The following is a 24,474-nucleotide window of genomic DNA, read 5'->3' as shown; positions in this document are numbered from 1 at the left end:
GGCGACATCCCAGAGGAGGAGGATGAACACCACGCCTCCTCCGACGAGGAAGATGTGGAGGAGATGGAGGATGGGCAGGACATGGAGCCCAGGCAGGCATGGGAAATCGCATGACGTGTGCGCCTGGGCCAACGCGCACTGGATGCTCTGATTGCCTTCTGGTTCACCGACTGGAGGGAGGAGGGAAACTGGCCAGAGGCACTGCATCCCACCCCCACAAACCCCTTTGTCCCCCGGCCATCCCCTTGCCTGAAATCCCCTCCGTGATACATACCTGCTGCACTACGTGGTGTGGGCCCTGGGTTGGCAGTAACAGTGGGTCTAGTCAATGGGTTGGAGGCCTGCTCTGGTCTTGACCAGTGCCTGCATGCTCGTGGCCATGAAGCACAGGAGGTTGACCATCTCTGCCTCGGAATGCACCCCATCACCCATTGACTGGGCCACCACCTTCTGGGTCTGTGCCACATCAGTCAATGACTGCACTATCTCCCTCTGGGACTGGGACACTTCCCTCTTTGTCTGAGGCACGTCAGCCAACGCCTGGGCAATGCCGCCAACTTTCCAAGCCGTGGCCTGCTGTGACTGTGCCACGATCAGGAGCACCGCTGCAATTTCCAGATGGCTCTGGCACATGGTTGCCTGTGAGGTGGCAAAACTGTCCTGGGTCTCAGTCAGTGTCTGCATAGAATGCCCCAGGCCTTGGACACCCTGATCCGTTGCCAAAACCGTCGCCCCCAATATTTCCACCATGGATGCCACCCGTGTGGTGTTGGCCTGGATGGCAAGCACGGTCGGCACCACCGCCTGCTCCTACACGCGGTTGGACACCTCCATCACGCCGACACCCCTCATATAATCCCTGGCTCTGCAACTGCATCTACACAATCAACGGGACTGTCCGTTCCAGAAGTTCAAAACCCATCTGGACAGCAGCTAGTCGCTGGGCTCGGCCTGCCCTGCGACTGTCCGTCCCCTCAGGTGTTCTTATCTCCACCTGCTCTACCGGATCAGCTGAGTGGTGCTCACCAGAGAGTGTCCCAGGGGCCTATTCCCTAAAGTGTCCAATCGGGGTGAGTGCCTCTGCGATGGTGGAGGGTGTTAGAGACAGCTGTGACGGGAAATCTGTGTCTTCCTCAGACTCGAGCTCCGGGGTGTCCTGCATCTCAGGGCGAGGGCTGTTGTCCGAGCTGCTCTCGTCGTTAGTGCTCGGCTCACGCAGGGGGGCTCAGCTGTGGAACTGTCTGGGGGCGGGGAATGCCAGATGGACCCACACCATCACCAGCAGGTCCTGCAAGACACAAGACGCATGATTAGACCACGGGACACGGGGGAATGGGGGTGAGGGTGGTGTGGGGGTGGGGGTGAGGGTGAGGTCGAGGGTGAGGATGGCGTGGGGATGATGTTGGGGGGAGGGTTGACACGTATCAAGGGGAACTGCAACTAAGCGGGGTCTCACATCCTTGCCCATGGCCAAACCCCACCCTGGTGACCTCCCTTTCCTCCGGGCCGCCGACCACGTCCAGGGCCCTCTGCACGACCACGGTCAGGTGCCGCAGGTCCGGCGGTCCCTCGCCAGCTTTCACCCGCTCCCAGCGGTTGTGGGCAGCCGGTATGAGTGCCAACATGTGGTGCAGGGTGGGGGCTCGGCTGCGGGTGAGGAGGTTATGGGTGTGTGGGATGGGGTTAGTTCCATGGACACAGTGTTGCCTACTCTCCCTGGCCGCCCTGAGGAGGTCATGCAGTGTTTCTGGCACTGCTGGCCAGTGCAGACGGTGTTACGAGTAGTGCTGACCGCCTCTGCCACATGTACCCAGTGTCGGTGAATGATGGCGGCTAGCAGCCTCCTTCCCGGCCCTAGGTACAGGATCAACCACCTCTCCTCCACCGCGTCCAGAAGAGTCTCCATTTCGGTGTCAGCGAAGTGTGGGGCTGCACATCTTGCTGTCATCCTGTTGGCTGGAATGGTGTGTGTGGGGAGCGAAGTCTGTATATGTGGCTGCAGCTTGTCAGCCAGCTGAGTGTCAATCGCGGAACCGGTGAATCATTGGAATCAATTGTGTTCCATGTGGTGCCGATGCTAGCTCCTTAACAGTAGCTGAATCGGTCCAGCTGCGACGCCACTGTTGCTGTCATGGAACTCCACGAATCCTGCATCGACATCAACACTTAGTCTCAGGAATGGAGAATCCGGCCCAATGTTTCTGGGATTCACTCTGTTTAATCTAAAAATAAGCAAGACAGGCCCTATTACTGTAATGCTCCAGGTAAATGGGAAGCCTCGTAAGATGGAAGTAGATATAGGGGCATCAACCACTGTGATGGGCAAAAATATGTTTCAGTACCAAAGAGAGGAGTCCATGGGCAGCACGGTGGCATAGTGGTTAGCTGTGCTGCCTCATGGCGCCGAGGACCCTGGTTGGATCCTGGCCCGGCTCACTGTCCGTGTGGAGTTTGCACATTCTCCCCGTATTTGCATGGGTCTCACCCCCATAACGATGTGCAGGCTAGGTTTTTTTTTAAACTTAGGGTGCCCAATTTATTTTTTCCAATTAAGGGGCAATTTAGCATGGCCAATCCACCTAGCTTACACATCTTTTGGGTTGTGGGGGTGAAACCCACGCAGGCACGGGGAGAATGTGCAAACTCCACACAGACAGTGGCCCAGCAGGGATCGAACCTGGGACCTCGGCGCAGTGAGGCCGCAGTGCTAACCCACTGCACCACCATGCTGCCCATGTGCAGGCTAGGGTGAATTGCCACGCTAAATTACCCCAATTGGAAAAGATGAATTGGGTACTCTAAATTTATAAAAAGAAAGGGGATTCCAACTATTGAATTTTAACAACACTTCTGCCAAGTTGAATACTCTGGATACCTATCCTCACTTGAGCCAAAATCTTTAACTGTTAGGAGAACATTTGGGCCAATTCTACAAAACAACTCGCCTCTTGGAAAATTATTCATGGGGATCTTTCAGGTCAGCACACCTAGCTGTCTAACTGGGGCATGTGTGCTTCATGATGCATCAGTACTTGTTTTTGTGTGTGTGAGGGGTTGTATTTTGCATTGTGTTTGTATTTTGTGTATTTTGCCATGCCTGGTGTTCACTCCAACAAAAACATAGGCTCAGGGGCAGACTATTCAGCAACTCCCCGAAGCCTGTTTTATCATTTAATCAGATCTTGCTGATCAACTCCATTATCTGCTTTTGTTCCATAACCTTTGATGCCCTCATCTAACAAAAAGTATTTCAATCAAAGTTTTGAAAACATCAATGGACTCTGTATCCATCGGCTTTGGGGAACAAGTGCCAAATCTTCAATACCACTTTAATGAAAAAAAGTTTCTCAAATTTACTTCTAAATGGCATAGGTTTAATTTTCAGATTGCATCCTCTTGTTCTGGATTCCACCACCGGAGCAAGTAGCTTATCTGCGTCTGTCCTTTATCATTATGAAGACTTCAATCGATGCTTTGTATTGCAATATTCACAGTTTTCTTTTTGTGGGACTGAATGTTTTGCTTCCATGGATTTGCAGGGAACTACTGACAGACATGTGAAATACATTCTCTGTATCGACTTATTGAATTCCTCAATCATTTTAAATATCTCAGTTGGATTATTTGTCAACTTTCTAAGCTAATTGGAACATAAGCTATGTTTAGAATTTAGTCCATTATGCCCTCATATAATTCAGCTGAATCTGTGCTCTGTGCTTTTAAATTATAATGCATTAATGATAATACATTTAATTCACAATCTATGTTAATAATGAAGATGTGGGGACTAAATGCAATATTTCCAAGTTTGCCGATTCAATACAACCAGGTAGGGTTGTGAGTTCTGAGGAGGATGTAAAGAGGCTTCAAGGGGGTTTAGCCGAGCTACGTGAGCGATCAAGAATGTGACAGATGGAATACAATATGGAAAAATGTGAAGTTATCCAAGGTGGTAGAAAAATAGAAATGCAGCTTATTTCTTAAATGGTGAGAGATTCAGGAGGGGTTGATGTCCAAATGGATCTGGGTGTCCTTATTCCCGAGTCACTGAAAGCTAACGTGCAGGTGCAGCAAGCAATTCGGAAGGCAAACGGTACGTTGTCCTTTATTGTAAGAAGATTTGAGTACAGAGGTAGAGATGTCTTATTGCAGCTATATCGGGCCTGGCGAGACCACACCTGGAGTAGTCTGTGCAGTTTTGGTCTCCCTACCTAAGAAAGGATACACTTGCCATAGAGGGAGTGCAGCAGAGGTTAACTTTTTTTTTAAAAATTTAGATTACCCAATTATTTTTTCCAATTAAGGGACAATTTAGCGTGGCCAATCCACCTACTCTGCACATTTTTGGGTTGTGGGGGCGAAACCCACGCAGACACGGGGAGAATGTGCAAACTCCACACGGACAGTGACCCAGAGCCAGGATCGAACCTGGGACCTCAGCGCCGTGAGGCAGCTGTGTTAACCACTAGGCCACCGTGCTGCCCTAGCAGAGGTTAACTTGACTGACAGGACAGTCCCGTCAACCTTGCTATGAGGAGACATTAAGGAGGCTAGACCTAGACCTAGAGAATTCTACAGAATAGACCTGTATTTCTAGAATTTAACAGAACGAGAGGTGATTTCATTGAAACATATAAAATTCTTACAGGATAATTGCAGGAAGGATGTTTTTTCCTGGCTGGGGGTCTAGAACCAAGGGTGACAGTCTCAGAATGAGGGGCGGGCTACTGAGATGAGGAGGAAGTTCTTCACTCCGAGGCAGGTGAATCTTTGGATAAAAACAAAATACTGGAGATGCTGGAAAACTGAAATACAAACAGAACGTTCTGGAAACAAAACTCAGCCGGTCTGGCAGCATCTATGGAGAGAGAAAGAGTTAACGTTTTGAGTCTTCTTCAGACTTATGAAAGTATTTTTAGAAGGGCGAACATAGAAAGAAGTGTAGGATACAGGGATGTTTATAGAGATGGCTATGTCTCTGATTGAGACGAAGAGAATAGATTGGCTTTGCGTGAAGGCAAGATCAAGGGAGTGACCACGGAAACAAGCATTTATATAGAGGGAAAGGTTCAAGGAGGACATAAGGACGGTGAGGAACAACGGCAAAGTGAATTGAAACAAAGGTCGAAATAACCCAGGATAATTAGATACTTAAGCTAAAGTATATAATTATTTTGGGGAGAAATTATTTAACCTCTGATTTGAACATCGTTCTTTGGGACTGCAACCGATGTCTCAGTCTCTCCCTCCACTGGGATATCGTTGAGTTCTGCAGCTGCTGAAGGACTTGCAGGTTGTTCGTCGGTTTCAGCCGCAGGGACCTTATCCTCTTCTGTTACTGACTCCGTGTCCTTTTCAGCAGCTTCATCCACTTCAGAAGACTGGACCTCACCTGGTTCTAATCATAGTTCAACATAACCACGTCAAAATATGTCATGACACACAACATTGGCTCTGCTTAAAGTGACATTTTACCCCCAGTCAAAATGATGGAGGGCTGCTTGTACCAGAATCTCCCATAACACCAGGGAATAGATTTTAACTTTGAGGTCAACCAGGAGAAAAGTCAAACAGGCTGTTGATTCACTATTACCCGTGTTACACTGTGGCGCAATGTCAAGATCTACCCCTCAGCAGTTCATTCAAAAAAAACTGCATGATCTGGTACAAAATCCATACATCCCAGAGGACCCATATTGAAATCTCAATCTGTGCTGTATTATCTAACCTCAGCCAAAGCAGTAGTTGGGCACAAAGAACTGGCTTTGGTGCCAATGAATCAAGAAACGGGACAAATCAGCCAGAGTTCCAATCTTAATCAGTATCTAGAGGCAATTTTGCTGGGGATTGAATGTGTGAGAGAACAAGGAGATAATGAGTGGGGCCAAGTGGCTATCAATAGCTGGCCCACGCTCCCACAAGAATGGCCACTCGGTCAAGGTGTCACAAGACAACTTGTGTCAATGGAGTGTGGAACTTCCCTCACATGACTCAACATGTCGAGGAAATGAAGGGAGCGAGCCAGTGGGCGAGGAGAGATATATTGAGCTTTCAGAGAAGGATAACTAATACGTTTCAAATTTTTATTCACATCTTTCATTTAAATTGTTTTGCTGAAAAGCTTTTAAAGCTCTCTCTTCATCACAAATAATTTTTAGTTTATATTTTTAAAATAACATTAACAATAAGTAAACAGTCATTCAGGAAAAAAATAACTCCCAGTGGGACTGTGAGACAAAAAAACAAGAGGACTACCCTTGGTATCCAGTTTTGGACAGTTTTGTATTATCTTACCTTACCAGGTGTAGAGCAACAAACAAACCAATAAAATTGTGAAAAGGAAATTAAAATTGTATATTTATTATTACACTTGGTGCACTGGTTTTGGAAAACCCCAGTTTTGAAACTACTATTTCCAATAAACTCCATGAGAGGAGAACATTGACAAGAAGGGAAACCAATAGGAATTTAGCATCAAAAAGTGCCCAACCCAGCTCAAACAAAGGCAAAGAAAAAATTCTGCCCCACCCTGAAGGAGAGGCTAGTCATGCATTACCACAAATACAGGTTTGGAAGGGAAGAAGAATGTAACAATCTGAGCCTCCCAGCACACAAATAGCACTTTATCACTACTCCTGTGATATCTCAAATATGAACAGTTCTTGTTATCCGAGAGCAGAGAAATAGTGAAAGGAGCAATGCAGAGGGGCCATCCACTTGTCGATAGTGCAATGCCTGTGATTCATGCATTTGGATGTGCAGTACAATGTGTTTATTATTGAAATGCACATGTGTACCTATGTGTATATATGCATGTGCATATGTATATTTGCATTCAGGCGGCTCCATTTTCAGAACATGTGCACCTCTGAGGTAGATTTTCAAAACTTTTTTAGTAGGCAAGTATTTTTTGATTTAGCTTGTAAAATCTGTTTTTTTTTAATTTAGAGTACCGGCGGGAGTGCCAGGGCACCACTTTGCCCAGAGCTGAACCACCCAGGAGTCTCTAATGGCCTGGGAGGATCCCTAACCCCCCCCCCCCCCCCCAAAGGTGCCGTTTCTTCTAGTCCACGTTTGTGGAAACCAGTGCTAAACGCCACCATGGCTAAATCTCCCAGACGAGCCCTGTAATTCCCGGGTGCCGGGAAAATCCGATTATTTAAATGTAGCTCATTTAAATATGCTCAGATCGTGATGTCTTGCGAGATCTCAATAAATATCACAAGGCGTTTTGAGCCTCTTCACGTCACCAAGTTAGGATTGATAATCATCTGCAAAGGAATACTTTGATTAGAGATAGTCAACATGGTTTTGTGAAGGGTAGGTCGTGCCTCACAAACCTCATTGAGTTCTTTGAGGTGACCAAACAGGTGGATGAGGGTAAAGCAGTTGATGTGGTGTATATGGATTTCAGTAAAGCGTTTGATAAGGTTCCCCACGGTAGGCTATTGCAGAAAATACAGAGGCATGGGATTCAGGGTGATTTAGCAGTTTGGATCAGAAATTGGCTAGCTGATAGAAGACAAAGAGTGGTGGTTGATGGGAAATGCTCTGACTGGTGTCCAGTTACTAGTGGTGTGCCACAAGGATCTGTTTTGGGGCCATTGCTGTTTGTCATTTTTATAAATGAACTGGAGGAGGGCGTAGAAGGATGGGTGAGTAAATTTGCAGATGACACTAAAGTCGGTGGAGTTGTGGACAGTGCAGAAGGATGTTACAAGTTACAGAGGGACATAGATAAGCTGCAGAGCTGGGCTGACAGGTGGCAAATGGAGTTTAATACAGAAAGGCAGAGTACTGGGCTAATGGCAAGATTCTTGGTAGTGTGGACGAGCAGAGAGATCTCGGTGTCCATGTCCATAGATCCCTGAAAGATGCCCCCCAGGTTGAGAGGGTTGTTAAGAAGGCGTACGGTGTGTTAGCTTTTATTGGTAGAGGAATTGAGTTTCGGAGCCATGAGGTCATGTTGCAGTTGTACAAAACTCTGGTGCGGCCGCATTTGGAGTATTGCGTGCAGTTCTGGTCGCCACATTATAGGAAGGATGTGGAAGCATTGGAAAGGGTACAGAGGAGATTTACAAGAATGTTGCCTGGTATGGAGGGAAGATCATATGAGGAAAGGCTGAAGGACTCGAGGCTGTTTTCGTTAGAGAGAAGAAGGTTAAGAGGTGACTTAATTGAGGCATACAAGATGATCAGAGGATTAGATAGGGTGGACAGCGAGAGCCTTTTTCCTCGGATGGTGATGTCCAGCACGAGGGGACATAGCTTTAAATTGAGGGGAGATAGATACAGGACAGATGTCGGAGGTAGGTTCTTTACTCAGAGAGTAGTAAGGGCGTGGAATGCCCTGCCTGCAACAGTAGTGGACTCGCCAACACTAAACGCATTCAAATGGTCATTGGATAGGCATATGGACGATAAGGGAATAGTGTAGAGGAACTTTAGAGGGGTTTCACAGAACGGCGCAACATCGTGGGCCGAAGGGCCTGTACTGCACTGTAATGTTCTATGTTCTATGTTCTATGTAAGTCAGGTGCGACGAGGCCATTAAACTGCATCCTTGGTCCCTTCATCCAAGTCACTGATATAGATTGGAAACCTACTACCATCTTCTTCTTCACTGCATATCACATTTCAGAGTTCCACATTCTTTGCAATTGTTTAAACTATGCCCTTGTGACATTAATAGATGTCAAAAAGAGTAACAATCCTAATACCCAAATCGCTGGATACCACTGCAAACCTTCCACCAGTTTGAAAAACAACCATTCATTGTTACTCTTTGCTTTCTGTCTCTTAGCCAATTGTCTTTTTCATCTTGCCAGTGACCCTTTAACCCCATAGCCTCCATTTAGCTGACAAGTCTATTTTGCCTTCAGCAAGTCTGTGCATGCAACATCAATCACAATGCCCTCGGAGACCTCGCCATTACTTCAAATAAACCAATTGAATTTGTCAGACATAATTTGCCTTCAACAAAATCTGCACTGGCTGTCATTTATTCACCTATATTTTTTTCACATCTATTATTGTGTCCCCACCACCGACATTAGGCTGACGAGTTATTGTTACGACGTTTACATTGCTCCCCTACACTGAGCAGAGGTGCAACATTTCAAACCTTCGAGTACACTGGCACCATTCCTTTAGCTAAGGAACGTGTAAAGATGATCTCTCTGCAACCTAGGATACATCCAGACCGGTTGACTTTTCTACTTTGAACCTCTTGGAATCAAACACAGAACCATCCTCGTCTGGGGGACTCGGTAACTCACTGGATGAATTCTTTCAACTCCTGAACTGACACCATTTCAGGCATTTTAATTGTTTCTACAAGTATTTAACCCACTGGTGTTGACATTTCTAAGACCATCCTTCAAATGGGTTACCGAATCATAACGGTAGTTTAGCTGCAGAAACTTACTAATATTGTGCACATCACATACCCTCTGAACTTCCTTCTTCACTCTTTCAACATTAAACCATTGACACAATCCAACAGACACGCTGCACCTGAAAAAACAGCATGCGGCGGTGCAGCCTGGCCGACAGAGGCCAGGAGACCCCGCTCCCGGGGTCAACCCGGCTCACAACTCCTCGCAAGATCGCAAGATGTTGCGATGTAAATCCCACCCATTGTGGACAGGATCACTTTTTAGCAAACCTGCATATTAAGTGAAACAGTTAATCTCACTTTAATATGCAGTTTCTTGAGGTTCCAGGGTTGTTGGGATCTATCCCCTTCACCTCAGAGACCTTGGATGAGCGCCGTTCAGGACTGGACTCACAAATGGCACCCCTAGGGGTCTCCCAGGGGATTGGAGGCCCCCAGCTGCATGCCCTTTGGGCAGGGTGGTGCCCTGGCACTGCTGGTGCCACCCAGGCACCCTGGCATTACCAGCCTGTCACCATGGCAGTGCCATCTGGGTGCCAGCCTGGCACTGCCCAGGTACCCAGGTGGCACTGCCAGGGTGGCACTGCCAAGGTGCTAAGCTGCCATTTTTTGTGTGCTGGCGATTGGGCCAGGGGTGCCCTGCACGGATTTTGGGAGGGGGGGTGCTGGGGACCCTCACATTGTACATTTGGGCTTGGGGGAGGGGGTGGCGGGGATCACATCGGGGGCCGTGGAGATCAGGAAGCCATTTAAAATCGCTATGCTGAGGAGTTCCGGCGAGCAGAGCTCATCAGTGTAGAAAACGGGGCTGTGTGTGCCTTGGCTGCACGTTCCCCGCTGAGGCCCCTTATTTAACGCAAGTGGCGGTTTATAGCCACGTGGTTCTCGGTGCTGCGAGCGCCGGGAAACACTCGGCTAAACGGGCCCACTATTGGACTTGTTCCCATTTAGCTGAATCGTGTCCCATTGTCTCCACTCCTATCGACTGGGCTGACAGAAGTGAAGGGAGCCGAAATATAGGCGAAAGCTTCCGAGTTCCCAATTCTAGTGGGGACAAGTAAAATGAAAATCAAGATATGTGCTGCTAACAGGCAAGGACCTCTGCCAGTAGCACAGATTCACACAATTAACATCGTACACAAAGAGGCAAGTCCTTCTGTCATTATTCAATTAGTTATCCTTGTATGAAAAAAGGAAATTATGTAGATTCTGTGAACTGTTCCATGGATATCATTATATCCACCTGATCATCCCTAATATGAAACACTCTATTGTGTCCAGTACAATTCATTATTTTAATTCTAGCAATTTAGTCGTTCTGTACACATACTGAGAACTGGGATCATGGAGAAGCCATATGTGAAATGTAACTGGGCATGGTGAAGACTGTAACGATATCAGATTTGAATGAAGACTTTCTCAACCGCCTGTGGTGGCAAGCGAAAAAATTCACAGAATATTTGTTTGAAAGATTGCATATATTAATTGCACAGAGTCCTAGCTAAAGCAAATTTTACATGGTATAGCCAAGGAAATGGTTTCATAAAAGGTCTTCCCTTCTTCCATGCTTTAAGTTCCTAATGTTATTGCACAGAACAGGTTGACCACACTAGCCCATCATTTCAAATTTGTTTTTTTTAATGAATACTGGACCATAAAGGTTGTTTTAACAGGACATTTAACGGTACCTTCTATTTGTTAGACTTGCCTTTGCACATTTAGTTTTCACTTTTAAATCAAGTCGTTGAAAGCTGATAACATCAACAGGGCAAGCAGCCTTAACCAATCAACTTGAAGTTTTGTGTTAGAGCAGCACGGTGGCACAGTGGGTTAGCCCTGCTGCCTCACAGCGCCGAGGTCCCAGGTTCAATCCGGCTCTGGGTCACTGTCCGTGTGGAGTTTGCACATTCTCCCCGTGGTGCGTGGGTTTCACCCCCACAACCTAAAAGATGTGCAGGCTAGATGGATTGGCCACGCTAAATTGCCCTTAATGGACAAAATGAATTGGGTACTCTAAATTTATAAAAGAAAAAAAAATTGAAGGATTGTGAAAATAACAGCACAAGGTCAGAGAAGGAAATGTAAATGAGAATTTAAATGTCACATTAGGTACAACAAAATAAATAAAGGGAAGAGGAGATTAGATTACGAGGGAAATAAGACAAAAAGGAAATGTAAAAGTTTATTTTTAGTTTTGAATGTTACAATTTCTAAATCTCCAACAATTAAAAATTGGAGGAATACAGATTCCATATCTGTAATAGTTACTTTTCTGTCCTCGAATGCTTAATTGGCAGTAATTAATACTCATCACACAGTTAAACGAGTAGTTAAACGGGAATGGTTAAGACTTCACTTTACGTGGTGAACTTACTTCATCATCTACTGTGCGAATGCAACAACTTCACAGCATTCAATACACTTTAATGTTGAGGCAGAAATAATATGCCATTTTTTACAATGCTATTAAACAGTCACGCAACTTGGAGGCCAACCTTTGGACATTTGAGTATAACTGCACCTCTCGTCTTAAGTTGCTATGCCATTTTCAAATAACAGCGAAGGTCAATATGGGCAGCACAGTGTTTAGCACTGTTGCTTCACAGCGACAAGGGCCCGGGTTCGATTCCCGGCTTGGGTCACTGTCGGTGCGGAGTCTGCACGTTCTCCCAGTGTCTGCGTGGGTTTCCTCCCACAAGTCCTGAAAGACGTGCTTGTTAGGTGAATTGGACATTTTGTATTCTCCCTCAGTGTACCCGACCAGGTGCCGTAGTGTGGCAACTTGAGGATTTTCACAGTAACCTCATTGCAGTGTTAACGTAAGCCTATTTGTGACACTAATAAAGATTATTATAATTAGACTCACCAGTATTTTAACAACAAAATTTAGGTCATTATTATTCTCCACAATTATTATACAGTGCAATTGTGACAACTTAGACCAATTGTTGTCTTGAACTCTATGTACAGAATGATGAAAGCCCATTCATTTGATACAAGTGGGTAAATATTTTAACCGTCCAATTTAGTAACATTTCTAGTGTTTATGGAAGCACAACAAATTCTGCATACATTATATATTTAATTTTTTATATATATGCAGTATTACATATAAAATACCATCATTAGGTTCTAAATGTAATATCAGATTGATATGCGCAAAGTGGTGTGTATGAGGGCACATTAACATATTAGTTAGATATAGCATTTAGGGCGTGGGGGATCAAAGGACATGGGGAAAGTGGGATAGGCTATTGAGTTGGATGATCAGCCACGATCCTAATGAATGGCGGAGCAGGCTCGAAGGGCTGAATGGTCTCCTCCTGCTCCTATTTTCTATGTTGCTATATGTGGAAGATAGGTCAAGTTACCAAGAGAAAACTTGACAAAAGCCACTGACTGGTGAGCAAGGGTTATTTCCCAAAGTGCCGTGTGTTTTAATGCTTAGATTTCATGCATAAGATTATTAGTCTGTCACTGTAAAGGAATGTTAGTCGGGAAGCTTCAGAGGATCCAAGAGTATGGAAAAATACAGTATTGTTCTCCCATTGTCAGCCTACTATAGCTTCACTTCGCAAAACTGTTTAACAAATCCACACAATGCACCCAGATTTTGGCACACAATTGAAGGAAATTATCATATTGGCTTTATAAATAATTGTGAAATTCAGGAAAGTAATTATGAAAATACATTGACGTTTTGTTCGAATTATAAAATATTATTCTACACACTGACATACTTTCTGCATTTAGATCACAAAAATATAATATAAATTGGTTTCAAATTAATCTTCCAAGTGCTGATACTATGATATTAGATTGTTAGTTATCCGGTCAGTTTGACTGAGAAATGTTATCCTCTCTCAGTTTCAGCCAATTACATATCCTTTGTTTCTTTGGCTACATTTATCTAAGTCATCATATTATGTTGTTAAGAGCCTGTGGAACAAATGTTGTCTTAGCTTATGATTCAGGCAAATTCAACCTGCGTAGGCTGACAAAGGAAACATCCATCTACTGGGGGAAAGAAAGATAAGCCTATGATATATTTCTATTGAAATATATTATTTCTGGCTGGAGAGGTTGTTTAACCTTTTACTGAAGCTGGCGGGTGGCAGAGTTTCCATCACTTCCTCTTCCAATGCAGCCTCTCCCTCCAATGGGTTGTCATTGGATTCCACAACTTCAACAGGAACTTCAGGTTGCTCGGCACTTTCACCTGTCGGGGTTTTGACCTCTTCCGTTTCTTTGACCTCTTCCGTTTCTTTGACCTCTTCCGTTTCTTTGACCTCTTCCGTTTCTTTGACCTCTTCCGTTTCTTTGACCTCTTCCGTTTCTTTGACCTCTTCCGTTTCTTTGACCTCTTCCGTTTCTTTGACCTCTTCCGTTTCTGACTCCGAAGCCACTCCACTAGTTTCAACAACGTCAGGAGGCTGGACCTCATCTGATTCAAACAGCAGATCAATACAGGCATGTTAAAACATATCCAGACTCCATATTAGCAACACTTAGAAAGGAACTTCATCCCAGACAGGCTGATGCAGGGCTGTTTGAGCAGTGGGCAATGCATGTAGCAGCCACGATGGTCGGATACCAAACCATGCAGACAATATCCCGCATTGAAATCTCAATCGGTGCTGCATTTCCTGCAGCTGCAGCCAGGAATTTGCCTCAGCTCTCGTGGATTATGGAAATAAATAAATCAGCCAATCAATCTAATCAATATCCAGTGAAGCTTGCCAAGAACTGAGTGTGTGTGGGCGTCAGTAGAGGACTCGATCATAATTAGCAGCAAAGCTTGTCACATTCTCACAGCCCATCATTGCCTAGTCATCATGCACAAGACAAATGGCCACTGGGACATGTCATGGGGGGCGGGGCGGGGCGGGGGGGCACAAGGTGTGACAAAGGAACTAGGGAGTAATGTGACATAGTCCAAAAACGTGCAGGTTAAGTGGATTGCCCATGCTAAATTGCCCCTTAGTGTCCAAAGGTTAGGTGGGTTATGGGGGTAGGGTAGGGAAATGGCCTGGGTAGGGTGCTCTTCCAGAGCATGGGTGCACTCTCGATGGGCCGAATAACCTCCTTCTTCACTGTAGGGATTCTATGATTCTATTCTATGTGGAGGAAATTAAGGCAATAAATTACAGGTGGGAAATCCTGTTGTAATAGAAATAGATGTCAAAGTTAAGAGGGAGTGGCCTACAACACTAAGCTCCTGAAGAAATACTGCTGCTGCTTGTAGCCGAGGAGATTGGCTGGCATGGCATGTCATGCTGAAGGAATACTGCACCTTAAATCCCCAAAGGCAAACAGCACTGCATCAGCAAGCACCCACCCATAATAATGAAGCCCTTCCTACCCATGAAGATGGCTGGGGTGAAGTTTCCCATCAAAATTCAAAACACACAAAATACCACGTAGAAGCCTCCATACCAAATTAATCTGCCATGCTAAAGGCATGCAATTATTTTTTTCTTTAAATGGACAGTCATTAGCCGGAACTCAAAACACGAGTGGAAGAAGGAAAAGGCAAACGACAACATTGACAAAACAGTAATTCCTCTCTTTTATAAAATAATAGCAGTTAAATAAGGAATGTTGTAGTAACAGGAATGTTACAAGGACTCAGAGACTCTCCATTAGTAAGGGAGCCATAATACTTGGTGGTCCATCAGACAGCGCCATAAGGAGGGGATCACTAAATTAGGGATGGTAGCGGATAAATAAACAAGAAAAATGTATAGCGATTGGCATGGAAAATATGTCCAGCATTCTAAAAGGCCAACTGAACAAAATGCAGCAATTGTGCTTCCAATTTCATACACACGGCCACAAGCACAAACTTTCATTTAAAACTTTTTGCTGAACAGGTCAAGCTCTACCTCCGTTGCAAATCAACAAGTTATTTTTTTGATGTATTGTTAGCATAAATAAGCATTCATTCAGTTTTTTAAAAAATTCCCCATGAGACTCAAAAACCAATACAAGAGGACTACCCCTGGCGTCCAATTATATCCACATTTTGGACTGGCGAATTCTTGGCATTTTACTCTGTAAAGTGTACAACAAAAAACACAGAATTAAATAAATTCTGAAAAGGAAATCACATTTATTATTAGTCATAGTCTTCTTGTCATATTTAAATATTGGAATGGGAACATTCTGCTGCTATGGTTAAGATTAATGATTGATTGAAAATTGACTGAAACAATAAAGCTACTATTTAAACATAAAGACAAAGAGAAACGAACATAGACAAGAGGGAAGAACAATAAGGATTTGCCCTCAAAGGCGCTCGGTTAAAGTTAGCTCGAGTTTGACTCCATCCCTGGAGTCACACATTATCACAAATAAAGCAAAGGGCGGGGAGAACTCATGCAAAGCATTCAATTTCCCAGAACGGAAGAAATTTACTGCTATGTTTCCTTTTTCAAGTATTGCAAATAAGGCTTTTATCTTTCTTCAATCCTATTTATTTCTCTGTTTTTCATTCCATCAGAATCAATATTCATGCTCCTTTTTCGATTTCCAGATTCCAGATTCCGCATATCCGTCACACATTGATCTCTCAGTTCAGAAAGGTTCCCAGTTAAGAGTATGTGGGATGTGCAGTATTTAAGGGGGAACACTTCTCATAGTCTAACTGGAACCCTTGCGTTTGCGCATTTTGTGTGCCTATACCAGATGTGTGCTTGTCAGTTTGGATGTATATACACATTTGTATACATATGAGTGTGCACTTATGTATATTGTGTACATAGGGTATAAAATATTTGAATGTGTGGATTTCCCTTTGTCTAATTTGGTTTTTAAAACATTATGATCCTAAAAATCCACAATCCAGTTGTAAATTGTGAAGCTATTAGGGCACGCAGGTACATGGTTCAGGTGGGGCCTGTTGACATTGGGTTTTCACCGTGTTCCAGGAAATACTTGATTTCCTGGGGAGTGGGGGTAAAATCTGAGACTGAGTCTCGGGTCCCCCCCAGCCATGTGTTTCGCGGCGACGTGCCTATAATCCCGCCGCTTGTCAATGGGATTTTCCATTGAAACCACCCCACACAGTCAGGAAACCTGCGGGCGAGGGTGCGCCGCGAGAGGGAAATGGGAATCGTAACGGCCGGAGAATTCCGGCCCTGATAAGAGTAGAATCTTATCGAAGCGTTAGGTCTTTGCCTGCCGGGTAAAAAGTTGATGAACGATCCACGCTGCCTATTTTCGGGAATATACACTGAATCATGACCCAATTAGGCAGTGGCATGGCCAGCAGCAGACCTTTCTGTGGAATCAAGAGCCCAAGGGTGGGAGCCTCGTCTACTGAGAGCTGCCGGCCAATCCGACGCCAGTAGTTCTTGTACTCAGCAGCTTCACTGGGCAGGTGGTGGCTGTTGCCAGAAGGGCAGGCACCAGAGTCCCAGGATCACAGAGCAACCCAGGCCCAAGACCACAGTTAAGTAATGTTGCAGGGAGTGGAGTGTAATGTAGTGTGGATCATGAGGAAAAGGGTGCAGGAGGTCAGCATCAAGGGTGTGGGGGGGGGGGGGGGGGGTATGACTTTCAGCTGTTCCCCTTCCTGATGCCCAGCCCCTCAATCTGACAAATGAGCGCTTTTGATCAAAGGAGTCACTACAGGAGTTGACAAGCTGGCCGCATGGTTTTAGTTACTTGCATGCCACGTGGCCACAGACTCACCCACCACCGCAGCAGCAGGATGAGGCCCTCAAGTCGTAATGAATTGACCACTCGAGGGCCTCAGTATGTGATGGAGTGGGAAAATCGACCTTGAACCTTCCTACCCAGAACTTGATTTTGATGGAGGCGGAAAGGTGACGAGGTTCCGTAGGCCATCATCCCACCTAATGACGTACTGAGTCCCACCACCAGCCCACCTAATGACGTACTGAGTCCCATCACTATCCCACCTAATGACGTACTGAGTCCCATCACTATCCCACCTAATGACGTACTGAGTCCCACCACCAGCCCACCTAATGACGTACTGAGTCCCATCACTATCCCACCTAATGACGTACGGAATCCCACCACCAGCCCACCTAATGACGTACTGAGTCCCACCACCAGCCCACCTAATGACGTACTGAGTCCCACCACCAGCCCGCATAATGACGTACGGAATCCCATCACCATCCCGCATAATGACGTACGGAATCCCATCACCATCCCGCATAATGATGTACGGAAACCCATCACCATCCCGCATAATGATGTACGGAATCCCATCACCATCCCGCATAATGACGTACGGAATCCCATCACCATCCCGCATAATGACATACGGAATCCCATCACCATCCCGCATAATGACGTACGGAATCCCATCACCATCCCGCATAATGACGTACGGAATCCCACCATCATCCCGCATAATGACGTACGGAATCCCACCACCATCCCGCATAATGACGTACGGAATCCCACCATCATCCCGCATAATGACGTACGGAATCCCATCACCATCCCGCATAATGACGTACAGAATCCCATCACCATCCCGCATAATGACATACGGAATCCCATCACCATCCCGCATAATGACGTACGGAATCCCATCACCATCCCGCATAATGACGTACTGAATCCCACCATCATCCTGCATAATGACGTACGGAATCCCATCACCATCCCGCATAATGACGTACGGAATCCCATCACCATCCCGCATAATGACGTACGGAATCCCATCACCATCCCGCATAATGTCATGCCCTTCCTGCCCCCAAGCTCGCCATCAGCGATTCTGCTCTTTCGGTTCCTCTCTCCAGAGATGCTTCCGATGTATTTTTCCAACATTTTCTGTTTTTATTTCAGATGTCCAACATCTCGAGTATTTTGATTTTCAATAAATAATATGTTTGCTGGGGAATGGTACAAATGACGCATAGCAAATGGCACTGCTGCCATTAATCTGACAGTTTAAAAAATGGACATTTTCAGGTTCTTAATTTCCAACTTTGGTGTGTGTTAGCTGGAAGTGGTACTTTTGTGGGGTGTGTACTATGTTTCTACATTTTTTTTCCCCAGAAAAGCTTCTAGGCTCATACTAATTTGGAATTCAGTGTTCCTTCATAATGGGATAAATGGTTTTATCACCTCCCAACTAAATCTGCCAATGTTTGTGTTACAAGGACAGTATATACCCAATTGCATATTAAGAAGACAACCTTAAATAAACCATGTATTAAGACAACTGGAAGATAACTAGTTATGCATACATTTTATTTATTCATGCACATGGTTCCAAAAGAAAGCTTGAGAACACTGTTTTTGTTGGAAGCCAATTCACTATTATGACTAACTGTAGGCATTAAAATGTAGCAATGTGTGTACTCACCATCTTCCTCTGTAAACATAAACAGGATATAGAAAGAAAATTGTAAATAAAAAGTAAACAGCTTCAATGTCTTTTAGGTAAAAGGGTATGAATTTAATTTAAAAGTATTGCGTAGAGCAGTGATCGCCTCATAATGGAGTTATGTACCGTATATCATTAAATAGGGCAGAGTGGTCTCATGGGCTAGTTTTGATCACCTAAGGAGATCAGAGAGAAATTTTCCATATATGGGCGCTAATTGGCCGAAGTTTTTATCTGTTTCTTTGTTTCTCCCATGAGATTACATGGCTTTCAGATGCGGTCGGGGCTATCTATCGTGGTGCACAGACCACCTGAACCATTTGGGACAAGCCTAATAGATCAGCAGGTCTTCCTCGTCTGTCGTCTTCGTTATGTTCCTGTAGCGGTGCTGTGACAAATGATGTACATCCTTTCTCCCTCTTCATCCAAAAGTCAAGTTTTACCAAATGTCTTTTATATGAAGGCAGTGTCCCAACAGTGGACCCATGACAGAGTCTCAATTTTTAAGCAATTTAAATAGGTTTTTTTATCTGACTGGTACCCCCAAGAAAGATTTGGTGCATCTTTTTGATGCCTTCCTGAAGTAGCAATATCAACTATAGAGAAAGTTACTTTTCAGTTCCATCAAATTAGATATGAATTACTGTGTACTTCTTATAATTCAAAAGAGTTTCTGTGTAGGATAAAATTGAATTATGCAACATACATAACACAGAAAAGTGGGAATTTAATGCAACAGAAATTGTCTGATGAGATAAATTAAGTTGATTAAATTAAGAAGAGTAAGAGAAGACTAACTCAGAAGAAGGTTGTTTTATGTGGAGTCATAGTGAAACTAATCACTACATAATCCAAATTGTATTAATTAATTTTGTCCGCTCCTACCAGCTCCTGCTTTGTGAAGAGTTCCTCTCTCACGAGGGTTTGGTCGGACGACCCAAAGATGTGCAGGGTAGGTGGATTAGCCATGCTAAATTGTCCCTTAATTAGAAAAAATTAATTGGGTACTCTAAATTTATTTTTTAAAAAGTTTGGTGAAGGTCACAAGATTGAAACAAATTGAAACGGCTGTTCAGCTTGTGAAAGTTCATCTTTTCGGGGGAAAGAAAATCTACAACCATCAGCACAGAACCAGCTGTTTCCTAAATGATTCTAGTTTTGTTTAGGCCTCCATTAAACCACCAGGAAGGCAGATCCAGGTGTTAGTCACTCTCCGCGTAAAGAGGAACTTCATGACAGTTATAAATTTACCCGTTGCCAGTTTAATCCTGTAATTCCCTCATCACTCTCGCCCATGTTTAATGATCGCTGCCACGTAAACCTTCTGACCCTGGCTACAATTCAGCAATTCCTACTGGGAAGTGTACACATTTAATATTGGCTAAGCATAGGATCAGCTTGGCTGCCTTGACAGCCCCTAAATAGCCTCACCGCCCAGGGTCGCGCTTGGGGAATAGTCAATTGGGAGAGGTCGTGAAAACCCCTTATTTAAAAGATGAGCAATAGTTTTGGAGTTGCCATGCATCGCGTAAGGGCTCTCATGAGTAATGTAAACATATCATAATAAAGAATGCCTGTATTCCTCTGTATGACTGTTGGTTGTATTGTTTTCACTTAGTTTGGTATTGTATAGGGCAGCATAGTGGCACATTGGTTAGCACTGCCGTCTCACGGCACCAAGGTCCCATGTTCGATCCTGGTTCGGGGTCACTGTCCATGTGGAGTTTGCACATTCTCCCCGTGTTTGCGAGGGTTTGGTTCCCCCGACCCAAAGATGTGCAGAATAGGTGGGCTGGCCATGCTAAATTGCCCCTTAATTGGAAAAAATTAATTGGGTACTCTAAATTTATTTTTTTTAATGTTTGGATTGTATAAAGTACGGATGGCATCAGAAGGTCATATGGCCTCTGAGAACAGCAAATCCATATTAGGATTCCTCACCTCTTTATTTCCAGTCTCGACTGTACAGGAATGACACAGGCACAGGGCAAAAGATCTGGCTTTTAATGCAGACCAACGCAGGCCAGCAGCACGGTTCAATTCCCGTACAAGCCTCCCTGAACAGGCGCTGGAATATGGCGACTAGGGGCTTTTCACAGTAACTTCATTTGAAGCCTACTTGTGACAATAAGCGATTTTCATTTCATTTCATTTTCAAGAAACCTGGATGAGGGTAATTCAAAGGAAGAATATAGCACTCCCAGTGCGATGGTGCAGCTGGTTTCAGAGTAGATGGTGAAGCATCCATTTACTCAGCAAAAGAATGGCTTATTTAATAAACTACATGTAGTCTGTACCACAGAAATAAGTGTCATGGAGAGGATTTGTGTGTTCCTATTTACTGTCCATGATCAATATATTTGTATGTAAGAAGTTTGATTTTCTTACCCCTGAAGTGTGCACTCCCAATTAAATAATACCAACAGCAAGCTTTTGTGAGTTTAAAAATAAAAAGGATATTTTATTATCACACAATTATCCTGAATTCAACACAACGTTTCACTCACTAATCTCGCACACGAAGAAAGATCAGATGCAGATGAAGGCAATATACTACTAATAACTTATAATTATCCCAATCTCTTTTGCGACAAGCCTGTAGTTTCAAAGATGCATTTAGTGTTTAAAGTTGAAGCGAAGGTCATGTAAAGCGGGGGATTCTCAGCAGATTACAAGATACTTTGTAGACAAGCTTCGAGGACATTGGTTCTCAGGTGAACTTTAACTGGAATAGGTTGGGGAGTCCTCTCTCCGTTAGGATCTTCCACTTTCAAGGTATTGCTGTTTATTACAGTGGCTTCTTGGTTGACTTTCAGTTAGTTCAATGGCTTTGAGTGGACCCCTCCCCTCCGAGTTTAAGAGGTTTATTGGTGGTTTTAAAAGCAGACTGCAAACATGGCTGTCTCATCATGTGACCTTTTACAAGTTCAAAATCCTTTTCCAAATAAATTGGGAAGTTTGGTTGATTTTCCATTCTGTGTTGTGGCTTCATAGAGACAGCCAATGACCCTGTGTTTGAATGGCTCATTCAATTTGCTAATACCCTTTTAGATTAGTTTCAGGAAAGTTTCAGGAGTCTGGAATGTTTCTTTTGCTCTCTCTGGAGACAGGGGATTGGTTTCAGTCCACAAAAGAAGTCAGGCAATCCTTGGGAAGAAATCTTTTACGCGGGGGGGGGGGGGGGGAATTCAACAGGAGTTCAAAAATAAGTTTCATGTCAGTGTGAGTTTCCTGCGGGATCTTCCACTGGCGCTTGCCATGGCGGATCTGAGAACACACCAGAGGCTGGCGTTAAACTAATTTGTATCCTGCTGATGGGATGCAATTGAAGGTCCAACCAGAATCTTCACTCCACTCCCGATTCTCCACAATGCCAGTGGGAAAACAAGTTGATTCCGAACACATCTGGACCAACATGTGTGCTGAAGTCAGGACTTACCTGAACAACGCCTGGGGTTGCCTCCAGAGCTCAAGGTGGAGGTCCTGGACCCTGGCACATCGCAGCAGTGGGGGGGGGGGGGGGGGGGAGCATTTTCAGGTGGATCTTCCAGATTCAGTGTCATCGAGGAGGTCCATCTTCTTAGAGGTCTATCTTCTTTATTCATTGGTGTGTCGGTGATGTTGGGCACCTTTTCAACTTCCGGTGGTGACATGTAGGTGGCTCCTTCTAGAATGCTCAGTTTTAGCTCTTTCCATTTGTTTTTTTTTTAGGGAACTTAGATGAAACGGTTCCCATTAAGGTTGTGGGTAGCAGAGGATGCCAAAATCCCAATGAAAAGTAATAGAAAGTCTTGAGCAAGGGTCGGAGCTCGTGAAGGCTGAACGACTGGAGTGAACTGAGTTTGGATGAAGTTGTCTGAAATTATAATTGGGTTGAGTTGGTTTTGGGACATTGGACTATGTGTTGTGTTTTTCCCCTGGGTGTTGAACCCAACAATAATCTTTAGTATTAGTGTCACAATTAGGCTTACATTAACACTGCAATGAAGTTACTATGAAAATCTAATTGCCACACTCCAGCGCCTGTTCAGGTACACGGAGGGAGAATTTAGAATGTCCAAATTACCTAACAGCACATCTTTTTTGGGACTTGTGGGAGGAAACCGGAGCACCCGGAGGAAACCCGGAGGAGACACGGGGAGAACGTGCAGACTCCAAACAGACAGTGACCCAAGCTGGAATCGAACCCCTGTGCTAACCACTGTGCTACCGTGCTGCCAACCTGAGGTTGGGTCAGTCGATGCCACGCTCATTGACCCCCTTCGGGTGGAGGGCGGTTGGGGGGGGGGGGATATTCTTTTTTTTCTCCATGCATACTGTATATTCAAGGATCAGTTTCTTTGTTGTGGGGAGGATGATACTGCCAGGTGTGAGGAAAGCTGAATATTGGACTATTGTTATTTCAGATCATGCACCACATTTGGTGGACCTGGTCTCGGAGAGGGCGCCGGCATAGAGGCAGGTGTGACGGATGGACGTGGGGTTTTTGCTGGGGTTGGGTTTCTGTGGGAGGATGGCAGAGATCAGAGACGATTATGTTAGATTCAATAACAACTGGGAGGTGTCACTGTCGGTGGTACGGGAGGCATTGAAAGCGCTGGCACTTATCTCCTATAAGGCACAGGTTGACAGGGAGGCTAGGGAGGAATGCCAGCGGTTGGTGGATGAGATTTTGGAAGTAGACGGGAAGTACCGGAGGATCCCACGCCTGGGTTGTTGGTTCGCAGGAATGAGTTGCAGACAAAGATTGATCTTTTTGTCCACGGGTGACTGTGCCAGAGCAGACGAATAGGGTATTTGCGGACTTCGATAAGAAATTGGATAGGTCAGAGTCCCCGAGGGATGAGACGGATATGTGGCAGTGTTGGAGGGATTGGAGTATCCCACGCTGGGGGAGGAGGGCAGGGCTGGGTTGGAGGAGCCAGTGGGCATTGAGGAAATGCCGATGGCAATCGGGACGATGCAGACGGGGAAGGTGCCTGGGACGGATGAGTTCACCGTGGGATTTTATAAGACGTTTGTAGACAAGTTGACACCGTTGCTGGTGGGGATGTTCAAGGAAGGGGGTGGCGAGGGGGATATACCCAGAACATATGTACGTGATTCGTTGGGCCCCTCCCACACTGCTGGCACTTATCTTCTACTCATCCTTGCCCTTAAGTGTGCCTGATGCGCGACCTTCAGTTGTATGAGCCGGAGCGTCGCACATGACGACCGGCATTCACCCTCTGTAAGGGCTCACACCACACCCCCTCCTTCACTTCACCCCCTAGTTCCTCCTCCCATTTTGTCTTAATCCCCTCCAGCGAGGACCCGTCCTCCATCAGCAGCCTTCCATAGATACCTGAAGTTTTAGCCTCCTCCAACCTGGCCAGCAACTGTACACTCTCCACCAAAGACGCGGGTGGAGGCAGCACGGTGGCACAGTGGGTTAACCCCGATGCCTCACGGCGCCGAGGTCCCAGGTTCGAATCCCGGCCCCGGGTCTCTGTCCATGTGGAGTTTGCACGTTCTCCCTGTGTTTGCGTGGGTTTCGCCCCCACAACTCAAAGATGTGCAGGCTAGGTGGATTGAACACGCTAAATTAATTGGGTACTCTAAATTTTTTTTAAAAGACGTGGGCAGCGCAACCAAAAAACTCAAATAAACCTTCCTCGTAAAATTCCAGACCTGCTAGTACTCGAATGCCTCCGACTGTGCG

The 24,474-nt window shown here is 45.2% G+C and overlaps 1 protein-coding gene across 2 annotated transcripts in view; it reads right to left on the bottom strand.

Annotated features, from left to right (window-relative positions):
* LOC119963412 (mitochondria-localized glutamic acid-rich protein) overlaps nucleotides 1-24,474 on the bottom strand; it is a 46,290-nt gene that overhangs the window by 4,637 nt on the left and 17,179 nt on the right. Inside the window, exons 4-6 of one of the 2 annotated variants that reach the window (XM_038792488.1) lie at nucleotides 18,753-18,761; nucleotides 13,490-13,841; nucleotides 5,195-5,398 (exon numbers count right to left, since the gene is read on the bottom strand). In XM_038792488.1, the coding sequence (XP_038648416.1) occupies nucleotides 5,389-5,398; nucleotides 13,490-13,841; nucleotides 18,753-18,761 (371 nt within the window). In that variant the 3' untranslated portion in view covers nucleotides 5,195-5,388. The remainder of the gene's footprint in view (nucleotides 1-5,194; nucleotides 5,399-13,489; nucleotides 13,842-18,752; nucleotides 18,762-24,474) is intronic. The other variant, XM_038792489.1, reaches the window with a different exon arrangement.

This window comes from Scyliorhinus canicula, chromosome 3 (assembly GCF_902713615.1).
Source record: "Scyliorhinus canicula chromosome 3, sScyCan1.1, whole genome shotgun sequence".
Taxonomy (NCBI): domain Eukaryota; kingdom Metazoa; phylum Chordata; class Chondrichthyes; order Carcharhiniformes; family Scyliorhinidae; genus Scyliorhinus; species Scyliorhinus canicula.
The sequence above is the reverse complement of the archived record's forward strand: the minus strand, read 5'-3'. Positions and strand labels throughout refer to the sequence as shown.